At 35.7% G+C, this 27,182-nt stretch overlaps 4 protein-coding genes and 1 long non-coding RNA gene across 5 annotated transcripts; 2 read left to right on the plus strand and 3 right to left on the minus strand.

Moving 5' to 3' along the window:
• Positions 1 to 190: 190 nt before the first annotated feature.
• LOC108371190 (uncharacterized) lies at positions 191 to 2,822 on the minus strand. Its single transcript, XR_001848723.1, has 2 exons — positions 2,190 to 2,822; positions 191 to 573 (listed from the first exon to the last, which is right to left on the minus strand). It is a non-coding gene; the product is annotated as an uncharacterized LOC108371190 (long non-coding RNA).
• Positions 2,823 to 4,421: 1,599 nt separating this feature from the next.
• On the minus strand, positions 4,422 to 5,739 carry LOC108371189 (SAP30-binding protein). Its single transcript, XM_017626698.1, has 3 exons — positions 5,488 to 5,739; positions 4,719 to 5,428; positions 4,422 to 4,662 (listed from the first exon to the last, which is right to left on the minus strand). The coding sequence occupies exons 1-3, from the start codon at positions 5,590 to 5,592 to the stop codon at positions 4,533 to 4,535; spliced, it is 945 nt and encodes a 314-aa protein (XP_017482187.1). The 5' UTR covers positions 5,593 to 5,739; the 3' UTR covers positions 4,422 to 4,532.
• Positions 5,740 to 7,385: 1,646 nt separating this feature from the next.
• On the plus strand, positions 7,386 to 10,121 carry Cog6 (conserved oligomeric Golgi complex subunit 6). Its single transcript, XM_017626697.1, has 5 exons — positions 7,386 to 7,593; positions 7,650 to 8,281; positions 8,346 to 8,566; positions 8,617 to 8,777; positions 8,836 to 10,121. Exons 1-5 carry the CDS (start codon positions 7,504 to 7,506, stop codon positions 9,616 to 9,618), a joined length of 1,887 nt encoding a protein of 628 aa, XP_017482186.1. The 5' UTR covers positions 7,386 to 7,503; the 3' UTR covers positions 9,619 to 10,121.
• A 397-nt stretch (positions 10,122 to 10,518) lies between these two features.
• Mad1 (Mitotic arrest-deficient 1) lies at positions 10,519 to 14,082 on the minus strand. The gene is made up of 9 exons (XM_017626696.1): positions 13,725 to 14,082; positions 13,513 to 13,646; positions 13,103 to 13,450; positions 12,836 to 13,030; positions 12,359 to 12,748; positions 12,118 to 12,274; positions 11,657 to 12,054; positions 11,344 to 11,597; positions 10,519 to 11,262 (listed from the first exon to the last, which is right to left on the minus strand). The coding sequence occupies exons 1-9, from the start codon at positions 13,846 to 13,848 to the stop codon at positions 11,052 to 11,054; spliced, it is 2,211 nt and encodes a 736-aa protein (XP_017482185.1). The 5' UTR covers positions 13,849 to 14,082; the 3' UTR covers positions 10,519 to 11,051.
• Positions 14,083 to 15,259: 1,177 nt separating this feature from the next.
• Uba4 (Ubiquitin-like activating enzyme 4) lies at positions 15,260 to 16,825 on the plus strand. Its single transcript, XM_017626695.1, has one exon. It carries the CDS (start codon positions 15,335 to 15,337, stop codon positions 16,697 to 16,699), a length of 1,365 nt encoding a protein of 454 aa, XP_017482184.1. The 5' UTR covers positions 15,260 to 15,334; the 3' UTR covers positions 16,700 to 16,825.
• The last annotated feature ends 10,357 nt before the right edge of the window (positions 16,826 to 27,182 follow it).

The following is a 27,182-nucleotide window of genomic DNA, read 5'->3' on the forward strand; positions in this document are numbered from 1 at the left end:
ATTTGCGAAAATCGCTATAAGAAGTTTTTTCCTTTCCTTTAAAATTACAAAATTTGACTTGGCATCTTTGCATGCTAAGCTAGCGATATATCGATGACACAAATCAAATTTAGTATAAAATAGTGCTTACCTGGTAATATGAATCCGCCATGTTAACAGTAGACTCCAAAAGACGTTGATGCTTTTTCTATTTGGTGCTTGATTCGAAATGTGCGATATTTTAATTTATTAAAAAAAAAAAACTAATTCTAAGAATTAATTCATTTCACGAGCAAACTTTCTACGCGAGAGTAATTAAAAATTAATTACGTTATTTTGTCGCAAACTACTGTCTATGTTATTTTTGCACATTCTTTTCCAAGACGTTTTAAAACATTTATAAGAAATGTATGTACTGAAATATATTTACTGGCAAATAAGTAGTTAGCTCGGAATTAATTGTGTTATTTGTCGAACGCAATTATAATTTCTTGGCTAAATTTATTTCCGTGGAGTGGTGGCGATAGGTTGTACGAGTATAAAGGAATTTGTTTCAATTGCAAAGACGAGACTAGTGTTTACTTGTTTCGCGCGCTGAAATAAAGAAGAAATAAATCTTTAAAATATTAATATAATAGAAATAGTGTAAGCGTGCAAATGGATGTATGTATGTACATACATATGATTAGAAATACGCTTATAAAGAAACACATATACATATCCATATGTAAGTATGCATGTAAATACATATGTATGTAAGTATGTATAAAAATTAAATAAAAGTTACGTGGTATAGACTTTGCGAAAAAGGGCATTTTCTAATTACCGCTGCCATAGCAAGCGAATGCATATTTTTATAAATGAGCTACAAGCAAATTCCACAGCTAGCCATGCGTCCATTTGCAAGCCTACATGCACACAAACCAACTTTGCGATTTGCAGTTCCGTAATTGCCGCCAATTACATTTACTAAGGATTTAATTGGAACGTAATGGAATGCTGCGCAATGCCTCCAAATTTCATCGCGAAAAGCACTTCTCGAATGCTGCATAGTCAAAACTAAGCAAGAGCGGTCAAATTGCAACCACTGCGATAAAAGATCTTTCCTTATTTGACTCATAGAATGGTGAAATAGGCACAACCGATTGTTTATGTACTCTGCTGTAATGATAATTTAGCAATGACTAAATTGTTGTGATTTATTTAAGGCGTTGGCTTTTATTGCGATAGCACACACGCCCTTTAACATAAAATGCTACGCACTATATCTTATTGTACATGCCTACATAAATTTATACATGACTTGTTGCGTTTTAATAAAACCTATAAACGTGTGCTCATATGCATATCCGCGAATATGTATAATTCCTTTTGACAGCATGATCATTAGGAGGAAGAGATTTATGTCAATGAAAATAAGGTAGTTCAATTAGGAAGAAAATGCCATGAAATTTCGCTTCTTGCTTCTCAAGCGCGTAATTTTCCCCATTTCGCAAATTTTTCTTAATTGCATCAAAGTGCACGTAATACTTTTTGGCGTTTTTTATATACATACATACCTACATTCGCTGAACGGGCAGCGGGTGGTAAATGTACAATGTATGTATACCGAAACGTTTTGTGTATGTTTATTATGTGCTAAAATTTTTTATAGAAAACAAACTTTTCACACACCCTTGGTTCAATCAAGTACAAAGCTCCACGAATAGTTTCACAGTCAATTAAGTACATATGTAGATATACCATGAAATAAAGATTATACAAATTTGTATTAAATAGACTGTATACATTTAAGAAATCTGCCAAGGCGAAGAAAGTAGGTACTTCGTTTTATTTGTTCTTGGCAATTTCTATTCTATTATTACTTATCTATTCCCACTAAAGGCGGGTATACATAACTGGATCGTCCCAGTTTTATATTTGACCAAGGACTGTCAATCCAGTATCACTCCCCAAAAACTCTGGGTGAATTTACATACATGCAGTTACAACAACAATTATTTATAAGCCCACCAAGATGTTGAGAGGAGTATACAAATATGTATATGNACATGCAGTTACAACAACAATTATTTATAAGCCCACCAAGATGTTGAGAGTATACAAATATGTATATGTATATGTTACAAAGTAAAGCAAGTGAGTAGAATGATTTCAAGTTCCATAGGGTGCATATACACATATTTACATATACAACATAGTTGACTTACCTTTTAGTTTCTCACAAAGGGCAAGACACCTGCGTTGGTTTTCCATGCATACAACGTTCAAACAAAAAAATGTTGAAGGGACGTGGAATTATGGATATATGCAGAATTCCCAAAGTTTTCAGGTGCCAGACATGCAATCTAGCCTTGAAGCAAATCCAATCTGCCAAATAACTTGTGTAGATACTAGTCGTTGTATTATTTTTTGTTCGTACGAATTACCGCTCAGCAATTTATGCTAAGACAAAAGATTGCAATTATTTTTTTTTTCCTTTTGCTTACACGCTAGCCGCAGCACGGAGCCCGTAATATCAGGTTTTTTCACTTCGCAATTATTTCACCAAATATTTTAGACGAGTTTTAATGGAACATTTACGCTTTAATTGTAAATGCAATATGCCTGTTCGCGACGGATTATGACGCTCAAACACCAGAGCTTAGTTTTTTATGGAAAACGCGGAACTTTGAGCAAAATTTAATCGGAAATTATAAAATTCAAATAGAAAAGAAAATATATCAGGCACAACAGCTCAACAACCGACAACCAAATTCTTGTCGCCTTGTTTCGCCGCAAACGAAGACATGCAGTGCTGCCAACAAAATAATGGTGACAACGTTACCACACTACTGGAAATATCCGGATTATTTAAGGTCGGATTCGTTTAAAATTCTTTTTCTGATATTTGAAATTGTTTTCATGAGTCTACCAACGTCCCAACGAATGAAAATGTACCACTCTCCGCTCTCGCGATCTGTTTGGCTGCGAAGAAAATATAAATGGGCCCGAGAAAAGTATTTAAACATTATTTAATCGGCTAATGGGTGCGTGGAAATAGAGCATTATTATAATATTCGTCGTAGGGGTGTTCCAAGGCGGAAATAATCCACCTATCATTTCAAGCAAGGCGAATTTATACAAGGTGGTTTTGACCTTATATAAATTCACCTTGATTTCAAGCATGATAAAAACATATCAAGGTAAACCCATTGAGAGGCAGTCTGACGTTTGCCAACAATATAATTTTAAAATACAAAACTCAAACTCACACACACATTCTCATTTTCTATCTCAAACAAAAACAATTGTGACAATTTAATTTTTTTATTTTCAATTTTATAAGATTTTAAAATGTTGGCAAACGTCAGAAACAAAACAGGGCCGACGAATTGAGAGAATAAATTTACCTTGTAATGTTTTTATCACGATTTTGAGGCAAATTTATACAAGGTGGTGTTCAAGGCGAATTTAGGTTTTCGGCGTGGTGCTTCTGAATGTCAAAATGATGTGTTTGTTGTAAATTCGCCAGTTACACTACTAGGCGAATTTATACAAGGTGGTGTTACTGGCGAATTTAGATTTTCGCCGCGGTAATACTAAATGTCAAAATGATGTGTTTGTTGCAAACAAGGTGAATTCATATTACAACAAACACATCATTTTGACGTTCAGTAGTACCGCGGCGAAAATCTAAATTCGCCAGTAACACCACCTTGTATAAATTCGCCTTGCATCATTTCTTCACAAACACCAAGGCGAATTTATACAAGCTGGTGTTGATGGCGAGTTAAATTTTCGCCGCGGTACTACTGAATGTCAAAATGATGTGTTTGTTGCAAACAAGGTGAATTCGTATTACAACAAACACATCATTTTGACATTCAGTAGTACCGCGTCGAAAATCTAAATCGCCAGTAACACCACCTTGTATAAATTCGCCTTGTATCATTTCTTCACAAAAACCAAGGCGAATTTATACAAGGTGGTGTTGATGGCGAGTTAAATTTTCGCCGCGGCCTACTGAATGTCAAAATGATGTGCTTGTTGTAAACAAGGCGAATTCAATTTACAGCAAACACATCATTTTGACATTAAGACGTACCTCGGCGAAAATCTAAATTCGCCATCAACACCACCTTGTATAAATTCGCCTTGACAAAAACCTTACCCCACATCTATACCTTTTGGTAAATCTAACATCTGTCTATATTTCTTTTTTAACTTTGTCCCGTATTCTCTTGCTGTCTGTACATTGTTAATTTTGAAATATTGGGGCGTATTTATAGTCGAAAATTGATAAAGTCGGCTCTATTGTTAGTTGCAGCTTTTCTCCATTGAAACTTATATATAAGAACAATTGTATTAGCGTAGGCTATTTGTTAATAAATAAATAACTTGTTCATTGGTTTTACAATTTTACGTGCAACCGAGAGTTTTAAAATAAAATTGACGAGCAATGTTGTATTATTATTTATTATTTCTCAGTTATATATCTATTTATATGTACGTATCGGCAATTAAAATACATAGCATTATTGTGCTGCTGAAACATTTTATGAAGCAAAACTTTAAGCTGATGGTTTCTTTGGCAAGGAACCAAATGCAGATATTACAGTGCCTTTTGTACCGGTAACTGTGGTGGTTAATGTTGGCGGTACCGGTTTAACCGCAGCAGCCGGCTGGTCCCATTTGGATTTTCTATGACGAGATTTAAAATAAATAAAGTTTTCATTAAGCACCAGTAATCCCTTTACCTCTTCTTAGCTTCCTCTTCGACTTTACGTGCCAGTGCTGTGGCCTGCTCGATTTTATCCGTGTCCTTACGTTCTTTTTGCCGTTTGAGCATTTCACTTTTTTGTATACGTGCCAATTCTTCATAGTAACTTTCTGACCCCCACTGCAGCGGGTCATAGATCTCCGGAGGATAATTTGTGCCAAATTCATTTATGTCACAATATTGTATAAGTTTTTCATAAATACTGGGATTTCGGAATTCTTTGCGCTCTTGTATAACGCGATTCATATCCATATTGGTTGTTTCCATTTTCTCATATAAATGCTTGATTTTATCGACCAAATCTGCCGAAGGTTTACCTTTAGGCTCCGGAGGTAAAGAAAATCCATAATGAGCATATTTACTAAGCTTATCAGCTTTTTTTGGCGATTTAGACTCATTTCCTTGCTCAGTCGTCTCATCAACTTCCATTTGTACACTGCTACTGGTATCTCTTGAAGTCAACACATTACTATGAGCACTTCCATCATCGTCTTCGCCTTCTGATTGGGACTCATTGTTTGACTGCGAAGAAGCACTTTCTTCTTCGTCACCATCGGATATCACTGTGTCATCTTTATAACTAACCAGGCGACGTACAGACTTTTTGCGCCTTTTCTTTTTCCGTTCTTTTTCGGTTGGCGTCTTTTCGGGGCTTCCTTTGATGCTCGGTAGTTTTGGAATAATAGCCTTCAATAAATGTAGACATCATTAGTTTTTGAACAATAGAAAATATGTTAAAAAGGAACCTGGGATGCTTGCGAGTTAGACGAGTCCGGGCTAGAATCCTCTGGTTCGCCTTCATTCTCCGAATCTGTATACTGAGCGGTCAAACTTTGCAAAGCTTTGCTCATATTTCAGTTATAAATATATGCAATCTTTTAAATGGTTTTCAATTGTTTACAAATAAGATTTTGGTAGTTTTCACTAAAATTGCTGCAAAATTTACGACGACCAATCAGCTGTTCAAAAACAAGAGAACGCATTTCTTTCAAGAAACGAAACTGACGTTCACTGAACAGCCCCTTTCCAGTGCTACCGTATCGCGGTTTAAGCTTCACTTGTTGAACCAAATACCTTTTGACATCATGAAGAAATTTCAGAACTTTTTTTTACAATTTTTCCAAAATCATACTCAGTTATTTGATGTTCGAGTTATGCTCTTTCGAAAATGTATCTAATCTGCTTTATCTATTTTTCTCCTTTCGTAGAACTACCTCTGGCAATGCAATGAACAGCTGATCGCAACGTACAACAAAAGTTTTGACAAAAGTTCTTGTTATTAGCTGCGTTCGATAACAAAAGGTGCGTTCGTTTAAAATCTCCAGCAGAAACCAACCAACTGCAAAATTCCGGCGAAATGTCATCTGTTCTCTCACAAAAGAGAAATATCCAAAATAGTACGCGAACAGAAAATTTGCAGAAACTTGCAAGTTAGACGAACAGCTGATATAATTTTTGTTTACATACAAAAGTGTAAAATTTAAAACGTACGAAAAGTCGTCGCAAAGTGTTATACTGACACAGTTTATTGATTAAACAAATAACTACTTATTTCTTACAAGTTTAATTACTCGCATTTTGTAATTTTTATCTTCCAAACCATCAAATTCAATTTTGTGATTTGCGTAAATGCCAACCAGCTGTTTTTGATCAGCTGTTTCCCTGTTGGCAAATTGCTGTTGGCAAAAATTTTTCCAACAGAAACTAACAGCTTCCCCTCAAAATTAAATGTCACTTTGCTCTCTCAATTTCCCCTACTTTGCAAGTTTTTTGCGTACGCGAACGCAAAAACCTGTAAGTTTTGGTTAAACTTGAACAATTAACAGCTACGCGAACGCACCTAAAATTAGCCAACACCAGCCAACAATCAAAATCAAGAGAGTAAGCGAAAATTCTCTCCCAAACAGAAGAAAAAGCAAAAAAGTAAACGAACAGAAAATTAGCCATCACTTGAANTATGGTTTTCTTGGCTATTGCCAACACGAAATGAGAATTTCAGATGTACATAACGCGCAAAATTTAAAATTTTTGTATATGACAACACCGAATTTGCTGCAGTTTGACCAAACAAAATTAGTTTGCTGTGAGAGTCGCCAAACTCGCTCTCTCCGAGTTTGCTGCAACAACAATTGCACGCAGTTTGCCAAACAAAATTTCTGCATAACACGGACCTAACATTTCTAGAAGTAAAAACCATGGTAAAAACTAGTTGGCGCTATCATAAAGTCAAATAGCAGGCAGCCAAAAAGCATATAAATACCAAAACTCGGAAAATGCAATTTTGTTTGTTTACAAAAATTGCAACCATATGTTTTGTGATCATATGTTTTCGTGTTGGATAATTTTTGCTGACTAAAATTTTGCCAGTACAAAATGAACGCTTCTCTTGCATCAAAATGGACGCTTGCTCTCTCAATTTTTGTGTGTTGGATAATTTTTTGTCGTTATCGAACGCCATCCAGTAAAAATTTGGCACAACTATTACAAGTTTTTGACTTGTCGAACGCACCTATTGACGTTGACGTTTTCTGTAGAAGATTTATAATTTTTTGNTTGCATCAAAATGGACGCTTGCTCTCTCAATTTTTGTGTGTTGGATAATTTTTTGTCGTTATCGAACGCCATCCAGTAAAAATTTGGCACAACTATTACAAATTTTTGACTTGTCGAACGCACCTATTGACGTTGACGTTTTCTGTAGAAGATTTATAATTTTTTGTGTTTATTGTTTATTGTGAAAAGCTTATATTTTGCCAAGAAATATGAGTTCATCTACCGAGGACTCCAAGAGTGAGGATCCAATTCAGAAACGCGTGAATAAGATCCTCGAAACAAGATTGGAAGGCGATAAAGTTTGTGGTCCTGGTATCTCTAACTGAATTAGGTAAAACGTTTTCTATTTTCATAGGATACTCTGGGCGCGCTTAGTAATCTTTCCAACTTTTTTACTGAAAACACCTTGCAAAATCGGCGTAATCTTCGTAGTGAGATTGAACGTCGTACAGTCGGCATAAACGATAGTTTTCTTGGGGCCTTTCGAGAAGTCAAGAATACGCTTGATGCAGTATGCGAAGATCTAGATACCATGTCAAAATCTGTTCAGGCTATGAAGTCAAACTTAGAATCTTCAAAAGCTTTAACTCATGACCTGATTACTCAAACTAATTCGTTGCAGACGGAGCGCGAACGGCTTCAGGTTGATCAACAGATAGCCGAGGCTTTCCTAGCACGTTTTCAACTCACTGTACCCGAACACCAAATACTTTATGGTACTACAAAAGATGCACCAATTGTGTCTGAATTTTTCACTGTGCTGAACCGGGTCCAAAGTATTCACGCGGACTGCCGAGCTCTAATGCAATGTGGCTATCAGACAGCAGCTTTGGAAATAATGGAGGAAATGACTTTACATCAAGAGGGAGCATTTGAGCGACTTTATCGGTGGACGCAAAATCACTGTCGGAATCTGGAAAATAATGAAATTGGTTCTTTGGTAATTGAAGCAATGAGTCGGCTCCAAGACAGACCAGTACTATTCAAGTATGTTGAAATTTCATTTGACGGAAACATAAGGTATCTGACACTTGAATGTTTATCCTTTCAGATATGTAATTGATGAATACGCTATTGCGCGTCGTGCTGTGCTAGTGCGACTTTTTATTGAAGCATTGACAGAGGGTGGTGCCAGTGGCAATCCAAGGCCTATTGAAATGCATGCACATGATCCAAAACGTTACATTGGCGACATGTTTGCATGGCTCCATCAAGCAATACCGAATGAAAAGGAAAACCTTTCGTTGCTGCTAAAGAAATGCGATAAAAATGGTATAATGAATTAATCTCTAAATATATATATAAACAAAGCTTGCTTTCAGATTTGTCAGAGCAAACGCAAACCGCCTTAGCCTACGTTGCTGATGGTGTATGCCATCCTCTCAAGGTGCGCGTGGAAACCATATTGACTTCAGAAAAGGATACTATCGTTTTGTTTGCGATATCGAACTTATTACGCTTCTACCAACAAATTATAAAACAAGTACCATGTCACTGGCACATACAAGTATGTGCCTTGTAATAACTTTATTTTATTGCAGGTGGTCAAAGGAGGTGCACTTGAGCAAACCCTTATTGATTTACAAAAGTCTAGTGAGGAGATTTATTTGAACTCGCTCTCCAAACAAGTCCGCAGCATTCTACAACGTCCAGCCAGCGCCAATTTAGGTCTTGAACCGCCGCAGCGGGATTTGGTACCACCAGCGAGTGTTGGTCGCCTTTTGAACATGCTCAAAGAGATCCTATCAGTAGCTACCATGGTCGATGGTCGACAAACAGACATTACAAAGATCGTATCTTGTGTTATAGATCCTCTGTTGCAATCAGTACAGGAATCAGCTTCACATTTACCTACAATCGATATGGCTGTCTATCTTCTAAACTGTCTCTATCATATGCAAAGCTCATTGGCAGTGTACGAATACATGGACGAACGCGTAGAGCGTTTACAAGCACAGTCAGATGCACAAATCGACACGCTAATTTCTGAACAAGCATCTTCTTTGGTGGCCAATCTAAATCTAGGTCCGATCTATACAATACTACAAAACAATCAAACCAAAATTGAGGCGAATTTACTTAAAATATTCATGAATAAAATGGAAGCTTTCTTAGAAATGCCAGAAATGTTACTGCTGCCACAAGTTCAGTTGTTAATGTCCAGTGGTCATCGCAACTCTGTGCAAAAGCGAGCTTTCAACGTTATCGTCGCTATATACAAGCAAATATACGAACGTGTTCACGATCCGGCAAACGATTTCGACAATCCAGAGTCTATATTTAGTAAAACGCCGGAGCAGGTCAGCAAGATTTTGGCTGTTTAAAATAAGATTTTGTTTTTATATTATTGATATATTTATCACCTAAAATGTATAAATTTATGAAGTATTTAAAGGAATTAGATTTTCACATTCACACTTTGTTAGCGGAAGGTACAATTAATGCTAGTATTTTTTTCAAATAACTAAAACTCGGCAATCTACAAGTTACTCGCCAGCAACTCTTTCGTTTTTGCATTCATATAGAACCATTAGTTTGTATAATTACTCATGCATATGTATGCATTGCAAATAATGGGTACACGACTCCATATCAGCCGCAGTTTTATCAATCTTTAAAGATTGTGTGTACTGCCTCCTAAACTCTTGCGCCAATCTTTCGTAACGTTCTGTTATTGTTTGATATTGTGGTTGCTAGCTGTGTGCTAATGTGTACAACAATAGCGTAAATGAAATTAAGTGACGAAGCATAGCCCAAAGCAAAAGAGCTGCTTGCGAAATAAAAGAGGCTGTGACAGACGGATGTGTAATAACTAGTAGTGTGATTGTTACTTGTGTCAGCCGCCGTCGGTCCATAATAAACTCGACAAATAAATCGATTACGCGGTGTTTTCTTATCATACAAAAAAAAATAAGAAAAACGTAGAAACTATAAAATTTGATTGCAACTATTTTTATTGCAAAACTAAAAGTGATGGACTCAGAAAACTTATTGGTATCGTAAGTAAGTTAAAGTGCAATGTGATTAGTGTACAACAGTTATTGCGAAAAATTCTTTGTTAGCGTGCACAGTTCGTTTTTTTTTTTTAGTTGCCAATGACGTCCATATACATATCTATATATAAACACATTTTTATCTCTTAAAGGAATTTTTGTTTTGCGCGACAAAACAAGCGTCATGTCTGTTAGTTGTTTAGATAAACATGTATGGATGCATGAATAACATTAAATAAATCACATTTTCATTGTGGTGATACGTGCCAAAAATGTTCCGCGTGAATTTCTGAAGAATGGGACCATCCTTCACTAGGCAATTCCGTCTTGGTTTGGAAGATTAGAGCTGATTATGGGAATATTTAATTTTGAAGTGTTCGGGTTAAAGCACATATACTTAAACACGCAAGATTTAATTCTTGACTTAATTCAATGAATCCATATTTTTTAAAAGCCTTATATGTATACTTGAACGTCTATTCAGTATCAAGATGAAAAATCATGATTGCACACATCTAAGCTAGCTCGGCATTAGCCAAACAAATTATTATTATGAAATACGTACTTATAAAATAATGCATTACATAGCAAAAATAATATAGAAAACCGGGTATAAATCTATTTGGTGCTCTGGACCTTCCAAATGTCTAAGTATGTGAACGCCTTACCAACTCGAATTTATTTTGAATCAGTTATGCTAGTTGTTAGGCAAGCAAACGAATTTCATTCAAATAGCAAGAACATATCGTAACCCCATATTGCGCTTAGGACATGGTTACTGTAGAACGCTGGAAAAGCTCAAGTGTCAAAGAGCTCAAAAACGCCGGTAAAGATTTATTTCCAACCAATTGGGTTTCTATTAACTGTTTGAGTGTTGCCGAATATGGTGTTTCAAGCATGTCTATTGCATGATTTGTTTCATTCAAACGGAAATTTAAATAGTCATCAGGACTCTCCGCATACATACTGGACAGCCTAAGTTAAAAAAGAAAATAGGTCAATGAATGAATCAAATGCGATATGCTGCACATATACCAAAGTCTATGAAGTACTTACTTATAGTTGGTATTCAGCCCCAACCGATCGATCCTATAGCCAAAAAGCAAATAACAGACTTCCCGAAATTCCATACTAGCTGACTTGTAGCACTCTTTCATTTTTTTCATTTTAGAGTTGGCTGACTCAAGTTCTGCGCGCAATTGATTCATTTCTTTTATGTTTATGGTCATGTTGGTCGTTTCATTTAGACGTGCTTGTGTAACTTCGTTGTCCTCCTCCAACTTTTTATTGCGGCGCTTTAGTCGTTCAATCTGAAGATAATTAAGCATTAAATTAACAATAATACAATCTAGATTTATATTAAATCTACCTCAGCTTGCAATTTCTCAATCAAATTTTGAGAGTTTTCATAAGCTTCAGCTGCAGGATTTTTCGCCAAATGCACAACTTTATATTTGCCCACGTTGAAGTCACCTTTTAAGCATCGATGCTCCAGCTCAAGTTCTAGCTCTTCTTTACGTCGCCGCAATCGCTCATTTTCAAGTCTTATGGCATCCAACTCTTTCTTTGTATGCTCATAGACTTCTGTACTTATGACATTTTCTATTGATTGATCTGCGACGGGCAATTGCTTGGCGTTCGTCAATTCCTTCTCCAAATTACTGCACATATCTTTATAGCCCACAAGGGTCTTCTCCAGCATGTCCAGGCGTGAGCGTAATTGCACATCACCATTATTGCCATCAGCACCGGCATTAGCATAGGAGACTGAAAGAATTTTGCTAATGTAATAATATTTGCACTAGGCAATGTTAAAAACTAAGTACTCACAGGTAAGATCCTTTTCAAAGTTCTCCAACAGCTGCTTGTAACAGTCACGTTCCTTAGAAACTAAAAATAGTTTGCGTTGCACGCGTTCCTTGAAGTTCTTATGCCTTTTTAGAGCAACGTTAAGTTCCTCAATGTTTTTAACATAAATTTCGCATTTCTAAAACCATGAACGAAAACAGTTGATAGAAAGTTTCTTCATGTAAAAACTGTAATAATTGCATATTAAATATACTATGTATACCTGTTTGTAATCCAGCAACTCCGACTTGACGGACTTTGTCTCGGACTGTGTGCTTCGTTTTTCACTCAGCATTATTATATCATTTTGTAGCAACTGCTCTATACGAGAACGCAGAGCCATCGGACTGACCAACATGTTAGGTAAACAATGATCCTGTGCTACCTTCACCCATTCCTTTAGTTCTTGTTCCATATGAGTAAGTTTTACTTGCAGGGCTACCGCTTCATTACGACCACCTTCCTCACGCGCCAAACGTTTTTTTAAATCATGAACCTGTTCTTCCAGTAGCAACTTGTTGCCCAATAATTCCTGCAAGTTTTTGTTATTTGTGCGTAAACGCTCAAGTTCCTTATCCATATCTGGAATGCTGAGTAAACGCGTTTGTGATTTCTGTGAATAAATAAATTAATTAAATAATTAATGAAAAAATTATTAATGCAATGTGTAATGTATAACGTTGATGATGATATATTTTACCTTAGTAATTTCCTTCCAATCTTCATATGATGCTATTTGGTACTCCAGTTCTTTAATGCGTGAATGGGCGGTTTCTAATTCTTGCTGGTCCTTCTCATGCTCCATTTTAAGTGACTCGTAGGCATCTGCATGCGATTTATACTCATCAAGTAAGCCTTTTAGATTTGCCATTTCATCAGTTACCAAATCAAGTTCCTTCATAAATTTTATATTTTTTAGTAAAAATACTACTGCAAGCAGTTATTCTGTTATTAACTATCAATTTACCATTTCTAATTTATCAGTGTGCCGTCGGTATTCACTTAACTCATTCTCCATGCTGTTCTGCATTTGGCGCGAATGATCTTCGATTTCTAACTTTTCGCGCTGCAGTTTATGTAGTTCTTCTTCGTAGCGATGTTTTTGTTGTGTGAGTTCCCGTTGGGTACGTAGAAGCTCTTGCTTGGCGCCCTGTTCACGCTTTCGGACAACTTGCAAATGCTTTTCTACGTCCTGCACCTTACTAGCGGAAAACTCACACTGTTTTTTCAACTCAGTTACTTTGCTTTCGTAGAGAGTTTCTATCTCCGCACGCAACTTGTGTTGGCGGTCAATCTCCAGTTTTAGCTTAGAAATCTGTAAATAAAATACACAAAGTTAAAAGGAAATTGGTAATACACACTGCATCCCAAACCTACCCGAGACTTGGCTTCAATCAAGTCCGCCTTAATTCGACGGGTTTCCCAAGGACTAGGTGGGACACTGCTTGCAGAGGTATTGCTATCGTTATCACAACTGAGATGCGAATTATCGTGGCGACGTTTTTTCGGTACTGTAATCACAGTTTAAGTTAAATATATTAAACAATTGTGTATACATATATATGTAAATAGGTAAAAATTTTACTTACAAGTACCAGAATCATTGAATGAATCGTTCAAGTAATCAAAGCTGAGTTTTTTTGGTGCTGAATGCGTTATACTATCATTGAATTTTTCCATTATTTTATCAAAATTTGTCTTAATATTCTCCATTTCGTCAGCCAAAAAATGTGTCCATGCAATCTGAATAAGTTATTCTTCTAGCTTTTTTTACCTTTTTATTACAAAATCGTTTGATGCGCGTAGCAATCGCACCTTTACTAAACTTTTTGACCTATTTTTTCTTAAAAAATCTTACAAATTGGAATGTGCAATCAAACGCGAATCGAAATCGGCCAAATTTTACAGAACAAGCCGCTTTTTATTTCTCGAAACGCCAAAAATCAATGTAGAGAATTGTTGACAGTTCTCTTAGTGCTCATTTATACACGGCAATTTTTGCTGAGGCAACTCGATGTTTGAAGAGAGCGTGACGAGGTAACGCTGACGACACACAATCAGCTTTGCCTTTCAATTTCCTCACACACATTGCTTGTCAAAAATCATCAAAATTGAAAGCCATTACGTAGGTTCATTATCAACATGTCGCCTTCAAGAAAACAATGTAACTAACTAGCTTCTGAATAATATTTTCCATTTTAATTCCATTGTAAATTAACACATGCATAAGCTTAGTATTTTTTTATTTTCACAAAATCCGCATACCAATGCTGAAAAGCTGATCAAAATTGAAAGCAAAATTGAAACTCAATTGAAAGGGAAAAATTGAGAGCAATTTGCCCATTCAAGCAATAAATAAGAGTGTGTTAGTGAAAAAGTGTGAGAGTATTGAAAATTGAAAAGGGAAAATTGAATGTGTAACGGCCCGGTAAGGAGAGGGACATCCAGTTGCTCGTGCTCGGGCAACACGCTTTGTGCTCTCGTTCGCCTGTGTAAATTGAGTTAGCTGTTCACAGCTGATAGCAACAATTGCATATAAAAAACGTCATCGTGTGTGAATGAAACAAGCAACAGCAAAAGGGAATATAAAAAAATTGCTGCGACAAAAGTTTCCATGTATAAACACAGACTTAGTGTCTGCATTTACTACGATGTGTCATTCTTGACATTTTCCTTCCATGACATTTCGTTACTTATAACGCGGCTTCACTTCCAAGGTCATGTAACCTCTTTATTTTTCTCAAACTACCTGCTGGTCCTTGAATCGCGAAATGTTATTGCGCCACTTTCGAATTTCCATACCTCCTGAAAAGTTTTCGCAAGAGTGATACAGAGATTGCACACTCCCGCCGGCAATGACATTTCTCAAGTAAAAATAAACAAAGCGCTTTTCCTTGAGTTGTGAAGTAATAATCACAACAAATTTACCTCAGGAAGATATTACGCGACAAGAATTTTAAGTTGTTGCCTTGACGACGGCATCTGTAAAGTAAAATGGGCTATCAAGTTGCGTGCAGCCTTCGTCATNTTGCAAAGAAGCAACACGGTGCCACTGCTAAGGGAGCGGTGATAGAGAGACAACTGTCAGTTTATCGAACCTTGTATTATTGAATCATGACTTACCACCTTGTATAAATTCGCCTTGAGATAAGTCAACAAATTATTTATTCAGGGGTTAAAAAACTACTTGATTTTTAATATGTCTACAGAAGAAAATAATGTTGAAGATGAACTAGATAGCTTAAATCATGAAATACAAGAACTACGCCGAAAGTTAGCTTTCAAGACTCGACAACTTCATAATTTGGAAGCAGCCCAACGTGCCGCTAAGGCTGACTGCGGAATCGAAAAAGACTTGGACGGAGATGTTCACACGCCGCGAGTAAATGACCTTTCAAATGATGAAATCGAACGATATAGCCGTCAACTCATACTCCCGGGTTTCGGCGTGGCTGCACAAACAAAGCTTATAAACTCTTCCTTTCTAATTATAGGAATGGGCGGTCTTGGCTGCCCGGCTGCTCAATACCTGATTGCTGCTGGAAGTGGCCGCCTGGGTTTGGTAGATTACGATACGGTGGACCGGAGCAATTTACATCGTCAAACATTGCACACTGAAGGAACGATTGGTATGCCGAAAGTTGAATCTGCCAAATGCGCACTTGAGCAACTCAATCCAAAATGTCAAATTGTCACCTACAAGGAAATGTTGAACAGCAGCAACGCTATGGAAATTATAGAACAGTATGATTTTGCTTTGGATTGTACGGACAATGTTGTTACACGTTACTTGCTCAATGACGCGTGTGTACTTTTGAACAAACCTTTGGTGTCGGGCAGCGCTTTACAATTTGATGGTCAATTAACTGTTTACCATCACGGTATCACATGCCCGTGCTATAGATGTCTATTCCCTGTACCACCACCACCACATGCGGTAACAAACTGTGGAGATGGCGGTGTAATGGGTGCAATCACAGGCATAATAGGTTCCCTACAAGCATTAGAAGCTATAAAAGTTGCTACAGGAGTAGGTGAAACACTAGCTGGAAGATTACTCATCTTTGATGGAATAAATAGCATGTTTAGAAATGTAAAGCTGCGTGGGCGACGAAGTGATTGCAAAGTTTGCTCAGAGAATCCAATGATTACACGACTGATCGACTATGAATACTTCTGTAGTATGCATGCGACAGATAGCAATCAGCCTCTACAACTTTTATCACCTGATGAACGTTTCAACGTATTGGAATATATTAATTTGAGTACACAACCACATTTGCTAATAGATGTACGGCCACCGAATGAGTTCGAGATTTGTCGTCTGCCCTCAGCAGTTAATGTACCACTGAAGGAAATATTGGACAATAGATTTGTGGAACGTTTTTCGAAAGAATTTGCTGATGACAAACTACCAAAAATTTTAATTTGTCGCAGGGGCAACGACTCCCAAATAGCAGTGCAACACATACGAAACAAGTTTCCGATTCAGACAATACGGGATATCGTTGGTGGTCTTTATGCATGGCATTATAGTATAGATAAAGAGTTTCCGATATACTGAAGCATACGATGTAAAAACTGTATATAGTTTATGGTTATGTCTGTAAAGTTTTTAGTGTATCTGAAATATGTATGATTGTACTATGTATGTTTATAGAATAAATACACGTACGATGTTTTGATTCCAGCCCCAGTTGAAATACCAGTACTGAAATTGGGCATCACCGAGACTAAAGGAGATCTATGCAAAAATAATAATTTTTCACATTTTATGAGAAACATCTTTAAACATTTTTGTTAACCTTTTTTTGTGGTTTTACTAGCCAATNTTTCACATTTTATGAGAAACATCTTTAAACATTTTTGTTAACCTTTTTTTTTAGTTTTTACTAGCCAACNAGCATACGATGTAAAAACTGTATATAGTTTATGGTTATGTCTGTAAAGTTTTTAGTGTATCTGAAATATGTATGATTGTACTATGTATGTTTATAGAATAAATACACGTACGCTGTTTTGATTCCAGCCCCAGTTGAAATACCAGTACTGAAATTGGGCATCACCGAGACTAAAGGAGATCTATGCAAAAATAATAATTTTTCACATTTTATGAGAAACATCTTTAAACATTTTTGTTAACCTTTTTTTGTGGTTTTACTAGCCAATACCCACCGTGCAACATACAGCTATGGGTCAGTAAAATAAAGCAAACAGTTAACATTCAAATTATTTTCAGGAAAATCCCATTATGTCATACTGTCATGCTAACCGACCACAATCGGTGGAGAATTCACTCAGTACCTGTGGAGTATTTACTTATACATATGTACATATGTATGCAGCAATGATTGACTCATTTCTAAATAATGCGCCTTCTAAAGTAGCATTAACTTTCTGATACAAATATGTATGTTTGTATACTACATGTGCATGAATGCACTACATTAGGGCGTTTATTTTGCCAACTTGATTTTTCCTTTGCTTTTCCTTAATTTGGTTTAGTGACATGAAAAGTATGTTGCACAAAATTTGTGCTCCATCGCATAAGGTGCGCAAATTACGGCTGGGATTATTCATGCATTCGGATATCCAGATATCCGTTCGGCTATTCGTGTATACGCATAATACCCGAAAATTCGGTGTATATTCGTTCGATTTTGATATTCGGTTCATATCCGCATATCCGGTTAATATGTGTTAACTTTGCCATTTTGCTGTCCAGTTAATATCCGGATTACGGCGAGCTAAGTTATTCACACAGTTCACACTACATCCTTCGGAGGATAAGGTCAAACGGCGTGTGACAAAAGGCTGCACAATCTCTCAAAATCTGAGGCGTCGTGAACTTTTACCAGCATTGAAGTTTAGGTGGAATGAAGTAAGAAAAAAAAACTCGAAGGTCATTAAGCCCAAAGGATTATGCATGTTGATGCTAGAACATTCGGGTTCGGAGTGAGTACAAAAAAACAAGAAGTAAGTTTTGACTTGTGTTGTAAAATTTGCCAAACTTTGCGAATTGGACACGAGTCCTTGCCTTGAGCAGAACATTTGTTTTTTGTTCGAGAGTCCACTGACCGCAAGTAACCCGTTCTAGTACTTACCACCAGATCTCAGCTCCTACCATTCTAACGTGCTATCCTAAAGTCAATGAATTAAAGCTCGCCAAAAATCATTAAACTTTAAAATTTCGAAATCGAAAATTAGATTTTTTTTCGATCCACCCTAAAACACATATATGTATGTATATATGTACATACATATGTATACATGAGTATGCCTATGAATCAACTGCTTTTCCACTCAAAAATTATTACTTGTTTTATCCGAATGACTTCAAAAAATTAATCAGATNTAATATGTGTTAACTTTGCCATTTTGCTGTCCAGTTAATATCCGGATTACCGCGAGCTAAGTTATTCACACAGTTCACACTACATCCTTCGGAGGATAAGGTCAAACGGCGTGTGACAAAAGACTGCACAATCTCTCAAAATCTGAGGCGTCGTTAACTTTTACCAGCATTGAAGTTTAGGTGGAATGAAGTAAGATAAAAGACTCCAAAGTCATTAAGCCCAAAGGATTATGCATGTTGATGCTAGAACATTTGGGTTCGGAGTGAGTACAAAAAAAAACAAGAAGTAAGTTTTGACTTGTGTTATAAAATTTGCTAAACTTTGCGAATTGGACACGACTCTTTGTACAAATTTTTGGTAATAATATTTAGGTATATACATATTTGAAATATTTAAGGTTAATTTTTCAAGGTTTTAAACGTAAAAATCGTTCAATTTTTTTCAGCCAAAGTATCTGACGTGATGTTTCATGACGGTACGTTACAAAAACTTCCATTGAAAACATTTTGTTACTTATTTATATAGAATATATTTCTCGTTTTGACTTCAGCGCCACCTAGCGGTTACATTTTTGCAAATCTATGCCTTACTATGTTTCCACTGTATATGCCAAATTTGAAACAAATCGGAGCATAAATGCGGCTTTTCAAAATATCGAGACCATTTTTCGAAAACATTTCTGCTTACATACATACCCGGTATACCTATATTATAAGTTGGATACATGACTTTTTTTCCGCGGTAGACTTTCCGCTGGAAACGCCCATATAACAATGTCCTTGCCTCGAGCAGAACATTTGTTTTTTGTTCGAGAGTCCACTGACCGCAAGTAACCCGTTCTAGTACTTACCACCAGATCTCAGCTCCTACCATTCTAACGTACTATCCTAAAGTCAATGAGTTAAATCTCGCCAAAAATCATTAAACTTTAAAATTTCGAAATCGAAAATTTGATTTTTTTCGATCCACCCTAAAACACATATATGAGTATGCCTATGAATCAACTGCTTTTCCACTCAAAAATTATTACTTGTTTTATCCGAATGACTTCAAAAAATTAATCAGAAATTTGCCAGCCACTCATACTATGGAGAATGTTTTATTGTTTAATCTAATATTCACCTCTATGGTATCCCAGTAGATAATTTCAGGAGTTAAAAACCCCTTCCGAAAGGCCTTCATGAGAGTCAAGAGGCCTTGCACTCTACATTCCTTTCTCCTTTCCTTTTTGTTTGAAGTGGCACAAAGTGAAGGGCTTCTTCTTTCGCTACCCATGGAAGGCCTTCCAAAAGGGCTTTTATAGGACATACTTCAGAAGGCCTTTTGGGGGAGTCNAAGTGGCACAAAGTGAAGGGCTTCTTCTTTCGCTACCCATGGAAGGCCTTTCTAAAGGGCTTTTATAGGACATACTTCAGAAGGCCTTTTGGGGGAGTTTTTTTAAAGTGGCTTCTTTAATTTATAAAAATCATACATCTTTGAAGTATTTGCTTAAGGTTTATATCAAATATGTGTTATTGCAATTTAAAATGTTCATTGAAACTCATTTGTAATGCACTTCTAGACGGCATGCAAGGAAGCACTTTTTTCAGCTCTTCTTGGCTAGGCCTCTTAGAATGACTTTACTCAAGAAGGCTTACCTAAATAATCTTCTGGGATGTAGTAGTATGTACACTTCAGCGTTATAAACCATTAGTAGCAAAAAAGTGTGGATTTCCACCAAAGTTGTTGGGAAACAGTTGAGGATTGTTAACAATTTCGCTCATTTTCACTTGCTATGACAGCGAACACACACAAACACATACGCAAATTCATTACTCATTATTAAGAAATAAACAAACGAACGTTTGTGGCAGCCACCGGTATTCAAGGAACCACTTCACAGGTTTATTATCCTTTTGGCATGCAAAGTGAATTATTCTCTATTAAAAGAAAGTTAGTAAAAGTTGCATAGAGCAATTAACAGTTCAAATAAAAAGTTCGTTCACCATTAATCCTTTGCGCTTTATCCGCTAATAGTGCTAATTGATAATCGGTAGAAATATTAAAGGAACTGCCAAGTAAACAAAAAATTTAGCTGCATTGTGCATTATTTATTGTAAGTATTGTACTATTTAAAGCGTTGAAAAGGTATATATTTAAACATAGTTGCATTGGTTTAAAATTGTGGCACTGGCAGTGATTTTTAGTGAATAATATGTATTAATAGATCAAAAACAAAAAAAAAGTTCATTTGAAGTGTTGAGTATAATTTTGATTATACATGACCGAAATAGGGGGGCCCTACACCCCACTGTCTAAAGTATTTTTGCAAGGCAATTGTGAAATTTTTTTTTTTAGTTTAACCCAGGGGCTGCCTTTTTATATTTTTCGTCATACCCTCGGCATTTACAGTCGGAGCTTTAAGTGGGAGATGATTTTTTTGCTCAAATACCCCGTTCTAGTGACTGGTGGGAAACTGAAAAGAACTCTATTTTACCTTTGTGAGCTCAGATATGAATTTCAGTCAAAATACTTAATTTTTATGAAATCTGTTGTTGTGTTGTAAAATATGAACTACAATCTTTCGTTTTCAATAAAAATTAGGCGTATATAATCTTCATAGAAATATAAAAAAAAGATTAAAAGCATAAAAAAATGCATGAAAAAGTTTCCATAGGCAAAAAATTACAAATTCTTTTTATATATTTTTTTAATATTTTTCAACAGCTTAATTAAATGTAGGAATTTAAAAAGAGGTTACTACTGAAATAGAGATAATTACGGCATTTTACAATTTATGTCGTTTTCCTCTTTTACGTGCAATGACCAATGTCAGTAAATTAAAACTCGCCAAAAAGCATTAAACTTTTGCTAAGAAAGTATATCGATTATTCCAGTTGAAATCCTTCGAAAAATATTTTTTCAATCAAGGGCGTTTTAGAACCGGCTGCCGAGATATGTGGGTCGATCTTCCACTCAGTTATCGAAATGATTTCAAAGAAAACAGTCAAGGTTCCCTTTCCCTTTCGTTTTTCCTTTTCCTATTTATTTGCAAACAAACCACAAGAACAATCTGTTGGCTTGTCCTCTTCTTCGTGTTTTGCAAAAGGTTGCAAATTTTCTGTTCATTCACTTTTTTGGTTTCCCACTCATTTTGGGGAGGATTTTAGCTTACGCTCTTGAAATGGATTTCTGGCTGGTGATGGCTAATTTTGTTATCGAACAGAACTTTTGCTAACGAGCAGAACTAATATCATCGATGACTGCCAAGGCAGAGGTGGATTTTTATAGTATTAACTCATTCTTAAAGAAAATCACAGATAAAGGCTCAAGATTATATATTAGTATTAGAATTACAGTGATGTACGTTAGACGGTCGTCGAAACTATTTACGTATGTATGTGAATATGTCAGCTTAAGACTTGGGTGAGCATACGGATGCCATGTCGTATGCGCAACCGAAAAAAGGGCTCAACATCACTCATACGTAGTGATGTTTCGATGCCAGTACTTAGAAGTACTTACATATGTATGTATACATATACTCGAGTACCTTTACCAAGTACTGAGTATTTTATGTTACAAAAAAAAAATTGTTAAAAATTAATTTTTTAGTGTATTACTTTGAAACTTAGCAGTTCTGTTTACTACTATACGTACTAAAAACAGAAATAAATTTTTGGTAAATATTTTGTATTGAAAAGTTGTTTGTGCCATTGAACACGTTTGCGTTTTTTATTGGAATTCCCGAAATGGCTAAAGTTTGGTAGAGTGAAATAAAAAACAAACTAAGAATATTTAATTTTTTATTTGCTATTTTGGTACACTTTGAAGTGCTTTAATAGAAGTTTAATAGTTAGAAGTTTTAGATTTTCCTGCCGGGAATTTAAAAAATTATATGCATTTTTTAAGACATATTTCATAAGTTTCAAAAAAAATTTACAAAGAGCTAAGTTTATGGTATTGTCAAAATTGGAAAAAGTTAAGGTCTCAAAGTTTTGTTTTTAGTACTATAAAAAATGAACCTAGTTTTGATGTAGTGTATAATTTTTATTAAATAGCGACAAAAAAAAAATCGAGGTAATAAATATATATGAATGAAAAATAAGCAAATTTTATTTTTTATTTTTTGAATACTTCGTTAAGACATTTAACAACTAGTAAGAAAAAATTTACATTGGAAATTTAGTATTTTTTTAAAACACCTAAATTTTGCAAAGACAAAATATATTAACTAACTAAACAGGTGATAATACCCTTACATGTAGTTTAGAAATTTCAAAATGCATCTTGTGGTTCAGTGTTACTACAATTATAGAGATTAAAGTTTTGTGAGATAAAAACTCGAACAAATTTTGCATATAAAGAAACTAGTTGATAGTTTTTCTCTTTTTACTTACAAAATAAACATTTCTAAAATAACTGCATTTTTTGACTATTTTTCGGTTTTTGTCTTTTTAGTGCCTTCTTTTGCTTTTTTGCGATTTCTAGTGCCTTTTTCTGCCTATTTCGGTATTTTATTTGGTATTTTCTGGTCTATTTCGTTATTTTGTTTTGCCTTTTTTATAGGTTTTTAGGTCCGAAAAATGCGTTCGCTGCTTATGATAATTTTTACAGAAAATATTAAATTATAACTTTTTTTCAATAACTAAAATTTTTAAGGGAGGTAGTCATTTCCTGAAACCAAATGAAACAAAATTTTTCAAAGAGTTAAAACGCTTAACTTTAATAGTTATAATTAGTTTTAAGTACATTCTGAACACAAATGTAGCTAAAATCTAGTTTTAGAGAAAAAGGATATATGGGAGGTAGTCATCTCCTTGCACCGAACTAAACGAAATTTGCCACAGAGCTTAAAAACATAATTTTACAGATAGCTACCAATTTTTGCTTCATTCTGCTTATAATTGTAGCTAAAATTACACTTGTAAAACTAAGAAGGTATGGGAGGTAGTCATGTCCTTGCACCGATAGTGCCGATAATTCGAATTTTTCTTATGGCGAAATCGGCATTAATTTAGTGTTGTTGAAAATGTTCGGGTTTTTTACTGAGCTCACGGTCTCTTGGGCCGGGGCCCTCTCGGATCGGGGGCTCGTGGTAGTTGCTTATAAAGCCAAATAAAAGCAAATAGTGAATATGCGCATTCAAAGCTTTTTATGCACTCATTTTCAGCCCAGAAAATGCAACAACGATAGTACGCGCTACATATGTACATACATATGTATGTACGTATGAGCCTGGAGCTACTAGCATCTATTTAGTATTACCAGCAAGTGTACAATATGAACATATCCTAGCTAAAGGCGAGGTTATTATTTCTATTATTGTTGCTATGTCTGCAGCTGCTGCTAAATATCTGCAAGGAGACACGCTTACATAGCGATAAATACACATTTATATATTTGTACATATTTACTAGATAAATATAAGTATGTACATATGCATCGAATTGTTGCTTTTTGTCATCGACTCTTTCGCCGCTCCGCTTTTTTTTTGAAAGTAAACTTGCAACTTGTAGCTGCCTCTTCTGGCCATCCGCTTTGCTAATCGGTGCGTCTTTTATGCGTAAAATTCATTTGCTGCCTAGTATTTAACTACTACATGTATGTACATACGTATGTATGTATAATTGTATAATATATGTATGTACAAACATTTGTTTGCAAGGAAACACATTTCTCGTGTCTTTTCGTTATTTTCCGATTCGGATCGGTTGCGTTGAGAACCTAACACCAGCTCCGTCAGCTAAGTGTCGCCTGTTAAACTATGTAAAACATAATCATAATATAAGCAGCTGTAAAAGTAACGGCATTTAATGTCACCTGGCTGCCGTTACACATACACACATACATACACACATCTAGCGATAAATGTACATGCAGTATTATTGATACCAGCACGTAAACAGACTCACACACTTGGATGCTCACTTATGTACATGTATGCGTAAGGACATCAATAGCCGAACCGTTATCGCTTTCGCTTTCGCTTTCATTTCAAGAGACTATGGTTAATAAGTGCTTTGGAGCCTTTTGTTTTCTCTTTAAAAAAGACTTGCTCTTAAATCCTCACCTTTGCCTGTGGGTTCATTACAATTGATTTTTTGCGGTTTTGCATACACTTATGGGTTATCTAAGATTATTTTGCAATTTTAACAAATTTTGTAAATACTTGATGGTATTATAGCCAACTTTATATTTTTTTTGTTAACTTCATTTGAATACCTCAGTTAAGAGTCTTGCAGGCAGTCGCATTAATATCACCAATATTGACAAGAGTCCAAGCTTCTTCTCAAATTTGTTGTTTACGATTTGGTATTACCACAAATATGTAATGATGTTTTTCTTTCTTCAGAACCTTTTTTATGGCATTGGTATGTTAAGTTTCAAACTGTTCCAGAAATTTAGTAAGTTGATTTTTGAAAGCGAATGCATGCGTTTTGGCTACGGGCCAGGTATTTTCTTACGCCAAAGGATTTGAATGCTGCAAAACCTTCCAAGAAACAGGGAGACTCTTACTTTCACCGGCTATGGAGTTCAGGTGGCCATCGCGATAATAAAAGCCATTAAAGCGCTTAGCACAGACGGACTATGCAAGTTAGTGGAATTGATGGACTATGCTGGATAGGGTCCGGCGGGAGTAGATTACTTGAAACTTAATGAGCGGGAAATGTGGATGGAATGCTCGCAGACGTTGAATTACATATACAATACGCATGTATGCAGAATATAGATATGTTGAGAATACCTTAAGAGAATCTCTAAATGCTTATATTTTTTCACCTAGTCCACCGATTTGAAATCTGACAATTTTTGACTAGCCTCTGCAGCTTGCACTTTAATTTGAGACCATCTAGTGATCGCCCGGCGGTTGAAATTCAACCACTAAATTTAAGGAGAGTGGAGGTGAGTTGAGTTAAGGTCAGGTGAACTGAAGTGAAGTGAGTTCAGATGTGTGATGAGTTAGAGTGAGTTGAGCTGTGGTGAGAACAGAGTTATAGATTTATATCGAGGTATATACTTTTTTGAAATTCACCGAATTATCGATATGTATCAAGTTATCGAAATTTATAATGAGACTGTGTTAGAAAACTCACTGTAATTTAGATATCAAAGCGAATGGTGCAATAAAATAAAGTCACCCTCCGACTTTAGCTACACATATTAGTATTTCTCTATAGCTTACAAAGCTCTGTACTGGATTACGATTGGGTGCTTAGGCACACAAAGTTAATTGATATTCCCTTCAACGGAATTGTTGCGAAACGGTTAGATATGGTAAGCCCTTGTGCTAAGTCAGGCTATAATTTTAGCTTATCTGTTATCTCTGAAGTTTATAATGTTTTTACCTTCTCGGTTTTGAGTTTAGTGCCAATCTTTGACCACTCTAATGAAGTAAAATACGCACACAAGAAATGGACATAAACTACCGCTCGAACAACTATGCCTGCAAATAGCTTGATATGAAACATAAATATTTCTGTTGCATATATAAAGGCGCTAGAACCCTTACATATGTATGTACAAATGCAAAAACATTTGCATATCCATAAGAGAGTCGATTTTCTCTTCAAAAGGGCAACAGCTGTGCCGAAATTCACCACAGCAACGTTAGGCCAAGGAGATGAAAGGAGCTGATATCAAACGAGCATCATATTTCTATCCAGGCAACTGTTAAACAGTAAAAACTACCACGACAACATAGACTCAGTTGCAGTGCGTAGGCGGTTGTCGTAGACGTCGTAGCCAACACGTGCACGGCTTGTTCGTTCGCATACTGAAGCAGCATTAGGAGCTGTAACTTTTTTGCTTCTGATCAAGCCTTTTTTTTTATAGAAATTTATTGTTGGAAGAATACTACTATCATAACTTAAAAAGTTGCAGCGCGTAGCGTAAGAAAAGTTCACAAAATCCTGCAGTAATTTGTGCAGAGAAAATTGCAATATTATTTGAAGTTGAAAAATTCAAAATTTCTCTATTGCCTAGACAGTGCGTATGGATGGGGTGGTGAGTGTGTAAGAATAATCATGACAGCAGCTGTGCAAAGTTTGAAAATTTTACCAGGGCCCATCAAATTGGCGGCAATGGACAACAACTAATAAGCAAGTGAATCGGAACAAACGTGATGATAAATGGTTTTGAAATTTGAAAAAAAAAAAATGTTTCTTATTTTTAAAGTGATGAAATCAAAGTGAAGTTCACAAAGGAAAGCAAAGTAAGCCAATAATTTTTGGAAACAATTTGTGAGACTGATAAGGAGACGACAATAATTATTTACGCAAATACATACATATGTATGTTTGTATGTAAAAGTTGTATAAAAAGTGCAACGGACATAATTAAAAGAATGTTCCTACAAAATTTTTGAGGTTAAAAAAAAAACACAAAGGAACATGTTCAACTAAACTTTGCACAAAACTGAGTGGCAACGACGACAATAATTTAGAATAAGTAATAATTAAGTTAAAAAAGGTGTAGAGGAAAATATAAAATAAATCTAAAATCGAAATCTTCAGAATATAAATAAATAAGCTAAAAGCCGCACTTTTGGGAAACAAAGTTTCTGCACAAATATTTGAATTAAAAAAGCTTCTCAATTAGAGGATAACTCAATGCAGCATTTCGACTAAAAATAACTTTGTGTAACAAGAATGCACACAGAAGGCCTGGACAAACAAACCTTAACAATATATGGGAGAAATCAAAATAACT

This window comes from Rhagoletis zephyria, unplaced genomic scaffold, assembly GCF_001687245.7.
Source record: "Rhagoletis zephyria isolate East Lansing unplaced genomic scaffold, Rhagoletis_zephyria_1.1 Rzeph_scaffold_04762, whole genome shotgun sequence".
Lineage (NCBI taxonomy): Eukaryota > Metazoa > Arthropoda > Insecta > Diptera > Tephritidae > Rhagoletis > Rhagoletis zephyria.

Excerpts from the sequence above, each read along its gene's own strand:
- LOC108371189 (XM_017626698.1), bottom strand. The coding sequence starts at position 5,592 with ATGAGCAAAGCTTTGCAAAGTTTGACCGCTCAGTATACAGATTCGGAG. Across the intron at positions 5,429-5,487 it reads CTAACTCGCAAGCATCCCAG|GCTATTATTCCAAAACTACC; the intron begins GTTCCTTTTTAA and ends CATTTATTGAAG. Across the intron at positions 4,663-4,718 it reads GAAGAGGAAGCTAAGAAGAG|AAAATCCAAATGGGACCAGC; the intron begins GTAAAGGGATTA and ends ATCTCGTCATAG.
- Cog6 (XM_017626697.1), top strand. The coding sequence starts at position 7,504 with ATGAGTTCATCTACCGAGGACTCCAAGAGTGAGGATCCAATTCAGAAA. Across the intron at positions 8,567-8,616 it reads AAAGAAATGCGATAAAAATG|ATTTGTCAGAGCAAACGCAA; the intron begins GTATAATGAATT and ends GCTTGCTTTCAG. Across the intron at positions 8,778-8,835 it reads ACCAACAAATTATAAAACAA|GTGGTCAAAGGAGGTGCACT; the intron begins GTACCATGTCAC and ends ATTTTATTGCAG.
- Mad1 (XM_017626696.1), bottom strand. The coding sequence starts at position 13,848 with ATGGAGAATATTAAGACAAATTTTGATAAAATAATGGAAAAATTCAAT. Across the intron at positions 13,647-13,724 it reads ATTCAATGATTCTGGTACTT|TACCGAAAAAACGTCGCCAC; the intron begins GTAAGTAAAATT and ends CTGTGATTACAG. Across the intron at positions 11,598-11,656 it reads TTGAGAAATTGCAAGCTGAG|ATTGAACGACTAAAGCGCCG; the intron begins GTAGATTTAATA and ends AATTATCTTCAG.
- Uba4 (XM_017626695.1), top strand. The coding sequence starts at position 15,335 with ATGTCTACAGAAGAAAATAATGTTGAAGATGAACTAGATAGCTTAAAT.